At 48.0% G+C, this 15,821-nt stretch overlaps 1 protein-coding gene across 6 annotated transcripts in view; it reads left to right on the top strand.

Annotated features, from left to right (window-relative positions):
* The window catches only part of Art4 (arginine methyltransferase 4), a 178,020-nt gene that overhangs the window by 141,472 nt on the left and 20,727 nt on the right, over positions 1-15,821 (top strand). For 4 of the 6 annotated variants that reach the window (XM_055075538.2, XM_055075535.2, XM_050186123.3 and 1 more), the window contains one exon: positions 6,672-6,784. The exons of the other annotated variants lie outside the window; for them this stretch is intronic. In XM_055075538.2, the coding sequence (XP_054931513.1) occupies positions 6,672-6,784 (113 nt within the window). The remainder of the gene's footprint in view (positions 1-6,671; positions 6,785-15,821) is intronic. 6 annotated transcript variants of the gene reach the window in all.

The raw sequence follows: 15,821 nt of genomic DNA on the forward strand, positions 1-15,821 counted from the left end.
AGGGAGCACGGCGAAGCGTCGTCAGGGGAGAGGATGTGGCCTAATAGACTCCACTATGCGCGACAGAGGGAGTGTCGACGGCTCGCCCGAACAGCCCGAGGCAGCGCGGTCACGGTAGGGAGAGCGGTTAGATAAAGCCGCGCCGCCGGGTTTCCCCGCTACCGCGAGGGAAAGCCAACTTCTGGGGGCACTTTTCCGCCGCTTGACGTTCGATATATCGGGAGTCATTGCAATATTTGTTCGATGTAAGCGTAATTTTTGCTATATATACTCGTTGTAACTATACCGTGACCAGAAATTGTTCTATATATAGAATAATTCGATGTAAACGGGTTCGATATAGTCGGGTTCGACTGTACGAGGTTTACGGTACTTGAAAAATCCTTTCTTGGCAAGTTTTACTTTGACGGTGTCTCCCACCTTGATACGAGTTGCCTGAGCACCTCTACGATTGTCTACATACCGTTTAGTTTGCCGCTGTTTCTGCGAGACTCTCTCGCGAGCTTGAGGAAGAAAACTGTCGTGAATCGCTATGTGCTTATGCAAAGTTGCTAATATCCATCTATCCATCTCCATCTATCCATCTGTGAACGGGATTGACGACCATGAAGTAGGAAAGCTGGGGAGAGACCCGTTGTAGCATGTGGCGTAATTCTATAGGAACCCAAGAATTCTGAAATGCTTTTCGAAGCATCTCGACCTTCAAGCCTTGCTACCTGCAGGTGTTCCTTAATGACTCGGTTGAACCTTTCTATTTGGCCATTTCCCTGAGGATAATAGTTGGAGGAGAAAAAACGAGCGATTCCCTTTTCCTTTAGGTAATCTTGAAATTGTTTTGAGACAAACTGGGGACCATTGTCTGTTACTATAGAGTCTGGCAACCCTTCATGGCTGAAAGCCTAGTCAAGAAGCTTAATGACATCATCTGTGGAGATGGAATTAGTACCAAGTACTTCTGGCCACTTTGAGTAGTAATCAACTAGAGTGACTAGATACCTAGAGTAGGACGTGTTTAGTGGGCCAATGATGTCCATTCCCAATTTCTGCCAAGGCCCGTTCGGCCATTCGACTGGCTGCAATGGAGCTACATGAGGCTTTGCAGACTTGTCTGCCAGCTTACATACATGACAATGCTTTACATACTGTTCAACAGTGCTATCCATCTGGGGCCACCAATAGCGTTGACAAAGAAGCTGCTTGGTACGTACTATACCCTGATGATTTTCATGTGCCAGCTGTAGAAATGTCGGTATTAGAACACTGGGTATTACGACACGATCACCACGCATGAGTAATCCATCTACAGAGGACAGTTCTTCATTTACATGAAAGTAAGCTATTAAAGCATTGTCTATGTTTTTCTTAGAAGGCCAACCCTCTTCTAGACATTTACTGACCTTCTGAAGAGTTTCATCTGTGCTCGTAGCAAGTTGCACTGTTTCCTTGTCAACGACCGATGTAACTAAGGATACTATTTCTTCCTCCTGAACAACCTTCTGCGAATCCTTTACTGGAAGTCTAGACAAGGCATCAGCTACTAGATTTTCTGATCCGTTGCAATATTCAATCTGAAAGTTGTAATACAGGAGCCTGGCTGACCATATCGAAATGCGAAGAGGTCGACGACCTGAGTCGCCAGCGGACAGTAATGCAACTACTGCTTGATGGTCAGATCGAAGAGTGAACAGTCTACCCCAGAGGTAAACATGCCATTTTTCACATGCAAACAGACATGCTAGCGCTTCACGCTCTCCTACAGAATACTTTCGTTCAGCTATTGACAAAGTTCTAGATGCAAAAGCTACAGTTTCTAGCTTAGAACCATTAGGTTGTTGTAACACAGCACCAACACCAACGTCAGATGCATCAGTCGTGACTACCACAGGCAATTCAGGGTTGAAAATCTTAATGACAGGGGAACATGTAAGACAAGCTTTAAACTGATTGAAGCTGCGTTGTGCATCATCAGACCAAGCAAAATTTTGCCCTTGCCTGAGCATGAGGCGAAGCGGTTCTACAAGTTCTGCATAATGATCAATCGACTTAGCATAGTAACCAGCTAATCCTAAGAAGGATTGCAATGACAATATCTGTAGGAGCAGGCGCATTCAGGATTGCTCTTACCTTGCTCTCTGTAGGCGAAATGCCTTCAGCTGAAATTTTATGGCCCAGAAAAGTCAGTTCTCTCACAGAGTAGACACATTTTTCATTCAGTTGCATACCACTGTTTGAAATGCAAAGCAAGACTTCTCTTAAGTTAGCATCATGCTCAGGTTTTGTCCGACCCCATACCAAAATGTCATCAAGGTAACAGACAACATTCTTACAACTCTGCAAGATTTGTGACATCATTTTCTGAAACACTGCTGGCGCGGATGCTAAGCCAAAACAGACACGCTTGAACGTGAATAAGCCTTCATGAGTTATGAATGTAGTGAGATCTCTACTATCTTTATCCAGTAACAGCTGATGATAAGCAGATGCTAGATCCAGCTTAGAAAAATATGTGGCACCATGAAACATTTGTAATAACTCTTGTGCGGCAAAGGATACCCATCATTCACAGTTGCCTTATTCGGTTCCCGTAGGTCAACACAGAGCCGGATGGCTCCATCCTTTTTGCGCACCACGACAAGTGGAGACACCCATTCAGAAGCCTCGACGCGCTCGATGACGTCGCAGTCCTCGAGACGTCGCAGTTCATTTGTCACCTGGTCACGGAGAGCCAGGGGTAGTCTGCGCAACTTTGAAGATACTGGTTCCATACCTTGCCGCCGATGTATTCGGTGCACGAAGTTTTTGACGAGTCCCAACTCGCCACTGAAGAGGTGATCAAAACCCGGAGGCACACCTGTGGGGCTCTGTACTGGAGGAAGCGAAGCTAGGCAGCATGTCAGTGACGTACCGTCGATTTGTATCCCCAAGCGCTGGATGGCGTCAAGACCCAACAGTGACGTTCCTGTAGACGTTACGTGGAACGTGACTGAGCACGACCTTTGAAGAAACTGGACAGTGGCTTGGAAAAGGCCTTGAATGTCGATGCGTTGCTTGGAGAAATTGCTCAAGTCCACTGCTGTTTTTGACAGTCTGTGCTGTCGACCAAAGTGCTTTCCAAAATCTTCGGCCGTCATCAATGACACAGACGCTCCTGTGTCCATGAGCAGCCGCATGTCGACGCCGTTAACCACGACCGGTACTTGTAAATCCCTTTTAGCTTCCAAAGTGCTCACCGTCAAGACAGACGCAGACGGCTGTCCTGCTGAAGTTGAAGACAGCGTCTTTGCGGAAGAGACGTGCTCAACAGTACGGGTTTTTCGGCATACTGATGCAAAATGGCCCAACGTGTGGCAGGCGTTGCACCGCCGGTTCCTTGCTGGACAATTCCTGTACGTTGCAATATGTTTCGTGCTGCCACTCCGGTCGCATGAACTACGGTCGAAATTAGGGTCCTTCTTCACATCCTGTGCTTCATTGCGGGTCCCGGAGGAGCCATGTGCGGACTGTCGGCCCTCTTGGCGGCTTCTCGGAGGAAGTCTGCCCTCTTGGCGGCTTCTTGGAAGAAGTCGGCCTTCTTGGCGGCTTCTCGGAAGAAGTCGGTCATCTTGGCGGCTTCTCGGAAGAAGTCGGCCATCTTCATGGCCTGCCGGACTAAGTTGGCCATCTTGGCAGCTTCCCGGAAGAACTCTGTCATCTTGGCCCGTCGACGGAACGCCAAATTGAGCTGCCTCAATTCTTTGTACATTTTCGGAGCCGAACGCGCGGTTCGCTCGATGCAAGGCTTCTAAAGAGCGTCCAATTTCTTCTGCCTTGTCCAGGGACAGGGTTTCGCCATAAGCTAATAACTTTTCGCGAACGCTGGCGTTCGCTACCCCTTGTATTATTTGGTCTCGGACGCGCTCATTGTAGGTTGTGCCGAAGTTGCACTGTACCGCCTTCTCCTTCAGTGCGGTCACGAATTCCAGGAATCCTTCTCCCTCAAACTGCCTTCGACTGGTGAATTCGTGCCTCTCCGCCAGAACATTTGTTGACGCGGCGAACAGCCGGTCAAGCCACTGCAAGAGTTCCTGGAACTCTGACGCTGGGGGGACCGTATCGCTTGACGCTGACGCTGCGCCGGTCGACTGCCTTGCTGCTTCGCTTGACGCTGACGCTGTGCCGGTTAACTGCCTTGCTGCTTCCTGCTTCTTGCTCCTCGTCTGCAAAGTACTTTCGTTGTCCCTCACGCCCGAGAGCGCTGACGAGCGCGGACGCTCGTCGAGCGTCCGTCCAGTCGCCACCACCAGCCGCTTCGAGGTGGGCCTGAAAAGTTCTTTTCCATCGATACCATAGAATTAACGGTGGCCCGGGCAATTCCAGAAAAACGGGAAGGTTCGCCGTAAAAGACGCCATGCCCGGTAGCGTGCAGGAGACTGCAGAAAACAAGCCGGAGCTCGCAGCAGGAATGGGGCAAGGAAGAACAAAGGGGGGCGAGAAGGCCTAGGCTCGGAAGCCTCGCGACGCCAAGTGCGTTGGCGGCGTTTGCATGCCGTGCAGACACGGAAGGGTCGCTTCATTTACAAAGCTCGTTGGTTTCCCGGGGCTTCGGTCGGAACCGCAGCGGGAATCCCATCCTCGTCGCCAAAAGATGTTGTGTCGGCAGCGGCAGGCAAGCGGGGGTCCGCGACCAGCGAACGCGCGGCGAGCGCCGACGCAGAGAAGGATGACACAGAGCTAACTGCTCCCGATGAAAACCGGAATGAAGACTGAGCCGGCTCGTGGCCGTTTATTACTAAAAAGGACTTCACACGCCAGATGACACCTCCTGATTGGTCCCAGCTCGTCACATGACAGAAGGGGGGTGCGCCATCTAGCCAAACTACCACGAAACATAAATGTAGGATAACACAGGGATCTGGCAGGGGGCGACGCTATACTACAGCTGGCACTAGCCAAAAGGATGCATTAAGTTAAACACATACGCAAGAGTCAAAATTGTAGTCTCTTAGAAAAACTACAGCGCGGCTGTTTGATCGTGAGACTGCGCAGTAGCAAAGTTGTCAATGCATTCATTACATGCGAAAAATAAATTCAGATTTTTCATTGTTCATTCGCGTGAACTTGGTGTGTTAAGGTTTAGATGCAGCAGTGGAGCACTGCAAAAGAAACATGCGGTCGCCCCAGGCATTTGTTTAGTCATTCGCTCGCTTTAGTGGTTAGCTAAGTCGTAACTTTACTAGTCGTATCTCACAAATATTACTTCAGGTCGAGCGCAACTGTCCTCAATGCATGCACCTCTAAATTACTGATGCTGCCACTCGGTATGCAACGACAAGTGCTTCACTTTGTGAACGGACGAGCTAGCGCATGATGCAATGTTACTCATGATCAGTCAATAACCTGAAAGACTAAAAGTAATTTACTCAATGTAAGCTCACTATGTTCTTGTTTGAGCCTAGGTTAAGCACTGCTAATGCATTCTCACTTCACAAATGAATGCCAAAGAAAGTGATTTCATTTTCTATGTACGCAAATCCTCGACTTGATGCTCAGCCATGCGTTTTTCTGTCAACTCAAGCATGAGAGACAATAATAGCACGAGTGCCACTTTCGAGCTTTTGCACTTGCTTAGAATATTGGCAAGCGCGCACGAAGGCTAGTACAAAAGGATTATTTAGGTTACTGAGGGCTTGCTGGAGCCTGGATGTTAGCATTCGATCGTAAGTGTCTTATATGCAAACATTCACAGCAAGATTTTGCGACACACTCTGTGGGGTTCTCAACCATCTCAACCATGCTCTTGGGACAAAGGAACGACAGTACAGTAGTGCAAACATTCACAAGGGCATTTATTGCACCTTTCATAGATCAATGCCTGCTAGCCGAGTTGCTATCCACAAAACATGCCGATGGGCGCGCGACAAATCTAGAAGTCCGACTCACCGCGACCGGATAGCAAGCAAATATGTTCGCCCCATGCTGGATCCCAACGCCTGGTCGATCGCGTGTACGGTCACGCGAACGGTGGCGCGTTCAGAGGCGGCCACGCGAGACGGTCTCGCAGAAGCATGGATCAGCGCACGTGCGGCACGGCACGTCCGCACTGCTTGCTGTCCCGAACCAAAAAGGGAGCGCCGTGTCTCCCCCGCACCCAAGTAACCCCGCAGCAGCGCAACACTCGCGCCATCTCTCGCACTGCGCTTGTACCACTCCGACCACCACGGGCGCCAGGCCACGCGAGCCGTGCGGGAAAACAACATATCAGGGGACGCATGAGAGTCTCGCATCCCCACAACAGTTGCCAAATGTTGTGTACCTAATTGTAGCTACGCAGTCCATTCTGAGTTGTCATGGGATAGCATTAGTGCTCGTTTAGGTACTTTACCTAAAAATAGTTATCAAAACAGGAAATAAAGCGGCATTTACTGTATTTAATTAACCCTCAGAGCTAGAACGCTAACGTGAGCACTTAAAAGTGCACCGCCTTGCTCTGCGGGCATTCACTCTGCAAAAGGTCGTCTATTATGGTGAAGCAAAATAGGTGGCACCACGGTCAAGGAGAGAGCACGAAAGATAGGAGAAAAAGGAGGAGTGAAGTCGGAGGAGGAGAGTGTCACTACATAATAAAGTTTCAGGGGCTTTACCCTCCCACTCCTCTCTCTATATATGACACACCCTTCCACACCCTCTTCCAGGGTCACTGCCAAGCCCTGGTACTGTAAACTCAACCAAGACAGTCAACTCGAGAGCTCAGGCCGTGCCCACAAGCTCAATTGGTGGAGGCATCTCACCAGCCTTGTTCAATCAGGTGAGTTTCAGTAGCCAAGAAAAGTGAACATCTCTGAGGCCTCTTTCATAGAGATGTCCAAGGATTTCACAATTAAGGCCATTGTGTGTTTTATTTGTGAGTTTGGGGCAATGGTTGCAGTGCCCTACACTGCTAGCGGCACTCTGCAATCACAGTGGCCACTTTGCATGTTGGCATGCGTTTTCGGGCAGCACAGCGAGGAAGGAAAAAGCTGAGTAAGTACAGTCGAACCCGGCTATATCGAACTCGCCAAAAAACTCCTATCCGTTCAATATAGAGCATAATTCGATATAAGCCTGCTAAATAATTGGATGTCATAAAAGCACATACCATTTATAAAATCACTTTATTGATGAAACTAGCTTAGTTTCGCACGAAATAGTCCTGCATTTTCTTCTGCTTGGGCAATTTCGCTGCGTGCGAGGCACGCACTTTTCCACTTTGTTTAAGGAGTCGGAGCAGCTGAGGCCACAACATTCCGCATTCGCGCAGAAGCACCGGACTAGTGCGAGCGCACCAATCACTTCGGAGGATGTGTGCCAAAGACGGTCGTTGCTTTCCTCGTTGCGCCCATTTTCACTTGTGCTCGGCACGATGTCAGCAATGTAGTCTTCGTTTCCGGGCTCACCCGTGGTCGCGACACCATCATTTGCGCTCACAAACTCGTCCACCGTTGATTCGTCAACAGCTTCCGGAAATTCTGACAGCTCGTTCCAAACTTCGGCAACAACGGCGACGGCTTCGTCGCATTAATCAGAATTTACAGTCATCACCGAGCACGCGGAAGTCGGTACGGCTGAAGCTATTTTGGATGAACCACTCGTACACGGCCGTGCGTACGCCTCGGGCGCCACGGGCGTAACTACGGGCACCAGGTCGCGAGTTAGGCCGCTTTAGCCCTAATTTCCCCCCTTCAAGATGTGCCGAGAGTGCACCTCGGAATCTTGTACGTTGCGGGGACATCCGACTTGTCACCGCGTTCGACCCGATTTATGATTTCAAGCTTCACGACGAAAGGCGAATTCTGCCGCTTCATCACGGCAACACTGCAGGAGAAGGCGCACACAATGAATCAGATAAGCAGCGAGACAACTTGCACTTTCGCTGCTTTCGCCATCTTGCACGACGAGGGCACAAGAGCCTCTGATTGGCTGTCTGAGCAAGCGCTGCGGGCGGGCGGGCCAGGATCATTTTTTGTAGGGGGGTGTTGGCGGCTCCGAGATAGCGCGGTCACGTAGGGAGAGCGGTTGGATGGAGCCGCGCCGCCGGGTTTTCCCGTTACTGCGAGGGAAAGCCAACTTCCGGGGCACTTTCCGCCGCTTGACTTTCGACATATCGAGAGTCGCTACTAGTTTTGTTCGATGTAAGCGTAATTTTTGCTATATATACTCATTGTAACTATACCGTGTCCAGAAATCGTTTGATATATGGAATAATTCGATGTAAACGGGTTCGATATAGTCGGGTTCGACTGTATGACGTCGGGCAGCTAGGCTTTCTTCCTCCCTTTGCGGCCCATCTGTGGGTTGAGTCTTCGGAAATAGGCCCTCCGCAGGGTTGCCAGAGCTTTCAGGGCATTGTACATTTTGTGGTAGGTTGCAGTGATGCACATGTGATTTGTTGGTGCCACGCTCTCCATTCTGCAGCCCCCCACATTCTCTTTCTCTCTGCTATGTTTATAATCTTTAGGTAAATTACCACTTGCCGGTCACAATGCATGAGCCAATTTCGAATGAGTCTCCTTTGTAGTGTGACATGGTGAGAGATGAGTAGAAAGCAACTGATTTTTATGCATGGGCTGTTTACAGAACAGGGAAGCCAAGATGGTGGAAGGGAAGCACATTAAATGTTCGGCTGATTATGGAAGTGATGTGGGACCTTCCCACCAGGCAAAGTGCAGTCTTGTGCACACTAATAATGTAAGCTGAATAGTATGGTTTGAGCTGGGAAAGACATTAGACACCTTTACAGGACATCAGTGGAATACTTATGTCACTGGCAACGGTGAAGTTGGGCCTTTTAAGTCCCAGCAGAGCGCGTGGTGGTAAAAAAACTAGAAGTCGAATTTCTTGCCAACCCAAACTAAAGTGGGGCACTTACACTACGTGGTTGAAAACTTGTACGTTCATGATACAAGGTGGCTGTTCATACATTGCTGTTCATGTTGGCATTGGGCAAGTGCTGAGCCTGTTTTGTGGTTACTAGTATTGGTACAAGCTTCCATATAGGCGGAAGGGTCAAAAGGTGCCAAAATTGGCTCTGTTGCACGTTGAACGTGGTGAATGTGGTAGTTTGCTGATGACCCCATGAAAAAGGGGTGTCCTTAACAATTTCCGGTCCGCCCCTATTCCCATCGATAGCCTCCAATTGATAGTGGCCAAGTGTTATTTTGCCCCTTTCCGAGTGCCCTTCGACTGTTTGTACCATTTATTGGCTTATTTAGGAACGGTATGGTCAGTTTCGGTTCCTGCTTTTCGTTTACCACCATCCGCATATTCTTAAAATACCTCCTTCAAAGGGACGTGGTCGGCGCAATGAACGCTTGTAGTTTTAAGGTGTTGTCGTCGCGTGCTGCTCATGCACAAACTTTTCTACTCATTCTGCTCATTTCTAAGCATTTCTACTCATTCTGATGCATCTGCGTGTGGGTTATGGTAGCAGCAGTGACGCTGAAGACAACTTCATTTTGTCAGATTTCAGAACGGACTTTTGCTTTCTTTGCTGATCTGCTTCAAAGCCTCCGTGTGCTGATATAAAGATACCCTACATTGTTATCTGCAGGGTGTTAATATCCTTCAGTCTGGATCTTTTGCCGGAGGCCACACAGAGAGTCAAGTTTCACTCAAAAACACTGCAAGGAGTTGACCTCAGCATTGTGCCAGGGTTGGTCACTAGGGCTAACATTTTCTTTTATATCAAGAAATTTGTATTAAAATTGTTTACTCCGACCCTTTTTAAAGGTTTTCCTGTGCAAAGCAGCAATGACATTTTAATATAACTTCTTCATAATTTGTATTGATTTTTCTTTTTTCAATTTTTTTTTTTTATGAACACAGTGTCTACCAGCCGGGAAAACTTGGAATTCTCAGGGATTTTTAATAGTCTGGAAATTCACAGGGAAATTGTGCTTCTATCAGGAGAAATTAGCTGTAATTTTCTTGAAAGGGAATGAAGTAACCCAGAGAAATTTAACAAATCGTCTATGATGTCGTGTCATCAGCTGGAGGAGTTGCCAGGAACGCCTCGCTATCCGATTTTCTGGACTTCTTGCAGTAACTGCAGGTCCGAAATGGCATGAATCAAAGCCACCACCGTCGCCATTTTGATTACCTCGCCACCTCAAACCGGCGCTCTTGCACGTACCGTATTTACACGATTGTAAGTCGACTCGAATGTAAGTCGACCCCCCCATATCGCGTGACCGAAAAAAAAAAATAAGAGAGCATACCCGAGGGCGCATTCGATAACGAAAATTTATTAGTAGCTGACATGGTCACTGGGCTACTCGTCTTCACTAGTGCTGCCATCGTCATCGTTGCTGCGGTCCCACAGCGTGTCGTGGTCCAGCGAAATTTCAAATTTGGAAAACGACCGCACCAGGACATCTTGCAGAACAGCAGCCCACGCCAAATGCACCCAACTACACGCAGCCGTCAGGGAGGCTCTTTTGACAGGTCCGGTTGGCGTAATTTCGCAGTCTTCTGCCGCCAGCCACTCGTTGTACTCACAGCGGAGCAGAACCTTAAAATTAAGGCGAAGGTCCGGGCTTGTTTCATGACCACGTCGCACTTCACTGGCAGGGACCGATCACGGATTTCAGCGACGTACGCCGCAAGCTTAGCCTACAGCTCCGGAAAGCGTCCAGACTTTGGCACGTGGGAAATTTCTCACTTGTCGTCACAGGTGAAAATTTCGCTTCGCTGCAGTCGCCACTCTCGCACCACCCGTTTAGAAACATCGAAATTGCGGCCCGCTGTGCAGTGATTTGTTTCTTCGGCGTAAAGGATGGCAGCCCTCTTGAACGCTGCTGTGAACGAGTGCCGAACGATTAGTGGGCCTGGAGCACTCATGACGACTGGGGAAGCATAGAAGTAGCACGTAGCCGGCAGTCAAGTGGAACGCGTCAAACCAATACCATGCCAATACCAATGCCTTGAAACAGAGAAAGAGAAACCAGCGAGCTGTGTCTGCTCTTCCATGAACTACCGATACTCCCCGGAAGCGCCGCCGTTCTGAGGGTGCCGCCGCAAATGGGAACAGCGGCGCTTCCATCAACTATCGACACCCCCCCATGAGTGTTGCATGCACTGTAAAACTCTCAAATATGTTGAAAAACTCTTCCGAAAAGCGAACAAACACGCGGGATAGCGAAAAAATACGGCTAGGGCCATAGAGCAAACATAAAATTCTGACTACGTTGTAGCTCCCATTGGTATCGCTTATTTTGGCGGGGCCATGTTTCGGTTTCGATTGTAAGTCGACCCCCCAACTTCAGACTTACAAATTAAAAAAAAAGGGTCGACTTACAATCGTGTAAATACGGTAGATGCATTGGCAGCCGTAGCCATTATAACGGCTACGCTAGGCCCAACTGCTTCAACCTTCGCTATTAAGCATATTGCCGTTTGGTGCCGCGTTTTTACTGAAAGAATTCGTCGCTGTCAGTAGTGGCACCAACACCGCCTTTGTTGTCCTCACGATTAGCGTTGAAGCTCGGAAAGCACGGCGAGGTGCTTAATGCCAGTTCTTGAAACTTAGCTTTGCCTTAGTACAGTAATGTTACGCAGTGAAACATATGCAAAAGTATTGTGGTGAAGCATAAGAAGCTTGGGAAGAGGCAATTCTCACGGGAAACAGTATGTATTCCTTCATTATGCACGCGTGCACCTGCATCTCCTTCCACAGTACGAGCACTGATATGCCTAATAAGAGTACTGGCATGGCTTCAGAGCTTTTTCAGGTGTGCCTGCGGCGAGTTTAGCCCTCGCGGCCCCTAAAGAATACAAAAAATCGGCCAGTGCAGCGGATCTGCCAACCGGCAAAACCAGGAATTCTCTGAGATTTTGAACAGTCTAAAAATTCTCAGGGAAAACTCGTTGAATTTGTGCTTCTATCAGGGAAAATTAGGGGTCGCTTTATTAAAAGGGAAAAAAAGTCGTCCTAATGCTGGCTCGAGTAAAAGAGAGGAATCGCAACGAATTGTCTTTGACGGTGTCGTCGGCTGGAGGAATTGCGAGTGTACAGTCAATGACCCATTTTCCAGATGCCCAACTTTTGGGACATGCCCGATAATGCGGACAGCTTCGCGGTGCCACGTAGCACGTACCCCCATATAATCTATAAGAACGTCTGAAATTTTGGACGCAAGAACTCTTTGCCGTCCGATTTTCCTAACATATTGCCGCGACCACAAGGCCGAAACAGCATTAATCAAAAGCATCACTGCAGTTTTTATTATCTCGCATGCAGATTCGCTGGCAGCCGTAGCCACCACCGCGGCAATGCGAGACCGAGCGGCTTCAACATTCTTTATTAAGGTTACTATTTGTTGCCACGATTTTCATTGAAGAGATTCACTGCTGTCAGCGATGGCACCGACTCTGCTGCTGTAATCCTCGTGATTGGCTTCGAAGGTTAGAAAGCACGGCGCATTGCATAATCATCATCATCCTGGTTACGCCCACTGTAGGGCAAAGGCCTCTCCCATACTTCTCCAACTGCCCCAATCATGTACTAATTGTGGCCATGTTGACCCTCCAAACTTACTAATCTCATCTGCCCACCTAACTTTCTGTCGCCCCCTGCTACGATTCCCTTCCCTCGGAATCCAGTCCGTAACCCTTAATGACCATCGATTATCTTCCCTCCTCATTACATGTCCTGCCCATGCCCATTTCTTTTTCTTGATTTCAACTAAGATGTCATTAACGCGCGTTTGTTCCCTCACCCAATCTGCTCTTTTCTTATCCCTTAACGTTACACCTATCATTCTTCTTTCCATAGCTCGTTGCGTCGTCCTCAATTTAAGTAGAACCCTTTTCGTAAGCCTCCAGGTTTCTGCCCCGTACGTGAGTACTGGTAAGACACAGCTGTTATACAGTTTTCTCTTGAGGGATAATGGCAACCTGCTGTTCATGATCTGCGAATGCCTGCCAAACGCACCCCAGCCCATTCTTATTCTTCTGATTATTTCAGTCTTGTGATCCGGATCCGCGGTCACTACCTGCCCTAAGTAGATGTATTCCCTTACTACTTCTAGTGCTTCGCTACCTATCGTAAACTGCTGTTCTCTTCCGAGACTGTTAAACATTACTTTAGTTTTCTGTAAACATTACTTTAGTTTTCTGCAGGTTAATATTTAGACCCACCCTTCTTTGCCTTTCCAGATCAGTGAGCATGCATTACAATTGGTCCCTTGAGTTACTAAGCAAGGCAATATCATCAGCGAATCGCAAGTTACTAAGGTATTCTCCATTAACTCTTATCCCCAATTCTTCCCAATGCAGGTCTCTGAATACCTCCTGTAAACATGATTTGAATAGCATTGGAGAGATCGTATCTCCCTGCCTGACGCCTTTCTTTATTGGGATTTTGTTGCTTTCGTTATGGAGGACTACAGTGGCTGTGGAGCCGCTATAGATATCTTTCAGTATTTTTACATACGGCTCGTCTACACCCCGATTCCGCAATGCCTCCATGACTGCTGAGGTTTCGACTGAATCAAACGCTTTCTCATAATCAATGAAAGCTATATATAATGGTTGGTTATATTCCGCACATTTCTCTACCATCTGATTGATAGTGTGAATATGATCTACTGTTTAATAGCCTTTACGGAATCCTGCCTGGTCCTTTGGTCGACGGAAGTCTAAGGTGTTCCTGATTCTATTTGCAATTACCTTAGTAAATAGAGTGTTTTAGCAGAACGTTTTTGACGGTCCGCTCCGCTCTCGCGTACCCGCTCACAGTTAGCGGAGCGGCGGACGAAGAATCAGTTTTAGCGGAGCGCCCGGCTGCGTCCGAAAGGCATGTGCTCGCCTGACGTGCCACCTTGCTGCAGAAGGTAAAACCGCTATGAACATAATACTCAAGTTGTAAGAATTGCCGCAATAAAATAATATATTTGGAATTACTCAAGTGTCTGAAGGCATTTCATGCAATACATTGCATTTTCATTTCTTATATATATATATATAATCCTTACATTAACGAAGCCGTTACGCTGTGTTGTAGCCAAGGCAAGGTTTATTGCTATTTCAGTACACCTAAAACGTGGTCCGCATAAACAAACGCGCGCACATGGCAGGGTTCTGTGACAGGTTCATGGCCACAACCTCCCGAAGTAGAAGAGCTTCGTGTCTCCTAAAGTGTACTCTAGGTTTGCGCTTTACAAATCCCCATTCAAACGAGCTCGTTGACGGTCCAGCCGCACTGGGGGCAGCCATTTTGCTTCGCTAGACCCGCTTGACCCGCTCGCCGCGCTCCGCTGAGAAAGCTTTCTAGCGGAGAGAGGGCTCCCGTCCGCTCGCCCGCTCACGGCTGAACGGGTCACGCATGTGCACTTGCGCTTCCGCTAGCCTGCTGAGCGGAGCGGACCGTCAAAAACGTTCTGCTAAAACAGCCTAATACTTTGTAGGCCACGGACAGTAAGCTGATCGGTCTATAATTTTTCAAGTCCTTGGCGTCCCCTTTCTTATGGATTAGGAATATGTTAGCGTTCTTCCAAGATTCCGGTACGCTCGACGTTGTGAGGCATTGGGTATACAGGTTGGCCAGTTTTTCTAGAACAATCTGCCCATCGTCCTTCAACAAATCTGCTGTTACCTGATCCTCCTAAGCTGCCTTCCCCTTTGCATAGCTCCCAAGGCTTTCCTTACTTCTTCCGGCGTTACTTGTGGGATTTCAAATTCCTCTAGACTATTCTCTCTTCCGTTATCATCGTGGGTGCCACTCATACTGTATAAATCTCTATAGAACTCCTCAGCCGCTTGAACTATCTCATCCATATTAGTAATGATATTGCCGGCTTTGTTTCTTAACGCATACATCTGATTCTTGCGAATTCCTAGTTTCTTCTTTACTGCTTTTAGGCTTCCTCCGTTCCTGAGAGCTTGTTCAATTCTATCCATATTATACTTCCTTATGTCAGCTGTCTTATGCTTGTTGATTAACTTCGAAAGTTCTGCCAGTTCTATTCTAGCTGTAGGGTTAGAGGCTTTCATACATTGGCGTTTCTTGATCAGATCTTTCGTCTCCTGCGATAGCTTACTGGTATCCTGTCTAACGGAGTTACCGCCGACTTCTGTTGCACACTCCTTAATGATGCCCACAAGATTGTCGTTCATTGCTTCAACACTAAGGTCCTCTTCCTGAGTTAAAGCCGAATACCTGTTCTGTAGCTTGATCTGGAATTCCTCTATTTACCCTCTTACCGCTAACTCATTGATCGGCTGCTTACGTACCAGTTTCTTCTGTTACCTCCCTCCTTCCGTTCTCTCATTGCATAATACCGGTTCCGAAAGGTAGCTTCACCTCAGCACACATTGAAGCATATGTGAGGCATTGCAGTGAAGCTTAACAAGTGTGGGAAGGGGTGATTGTCATGGGACGAAGTGGGTATTCAATAACTATACATGCGCACCTGCCATTTGCTGTCGCAGTACGAGCACTGATATGCATAATAAGTGTACTGGCAAGCCTTTAGAGCTTTTTCGGATATGCCTGTTGCGATTTGAGCCTTTAAGGGTAGTAAAAGACATACATTCATTTTTTTCGGACGTTTTCGCGGCCGCTAGGGAGTCCAAAAAATTGGACATGGTCTGTACAACTAACCAAAAGAATGCTTCAGATGGTTCGTGGGGCAAGCGTGCGGTGGTATGAGGACGAGAACAGAAAGGACGGTCGCATTGAGGAATGATCGGGAAAGGAACTGAGCTGCCTCTTCTTTGAAGGAGCTTGAGCTTTTTTGCAGGCTAGGGTGCAATACTTTTGATATTAAACAGCCAAGATACTGACCTCAGTTTAGAGCAAATAAGTG

This window comes from Dermacentor andersoni, chromosome 11 (assembly GCF_023375885.2).
Source record: "Dermacentor andersoni chromosome 11, qqDerAnde1_hic_scaffold, whole genome shotgun sequence".
Lineage (NCBI taxonomy): Eukaryota > Metazoa > Arthropoda > Arachnida > Ixodida > Ixodidae > Dermacentor > Dermacentor andersoni.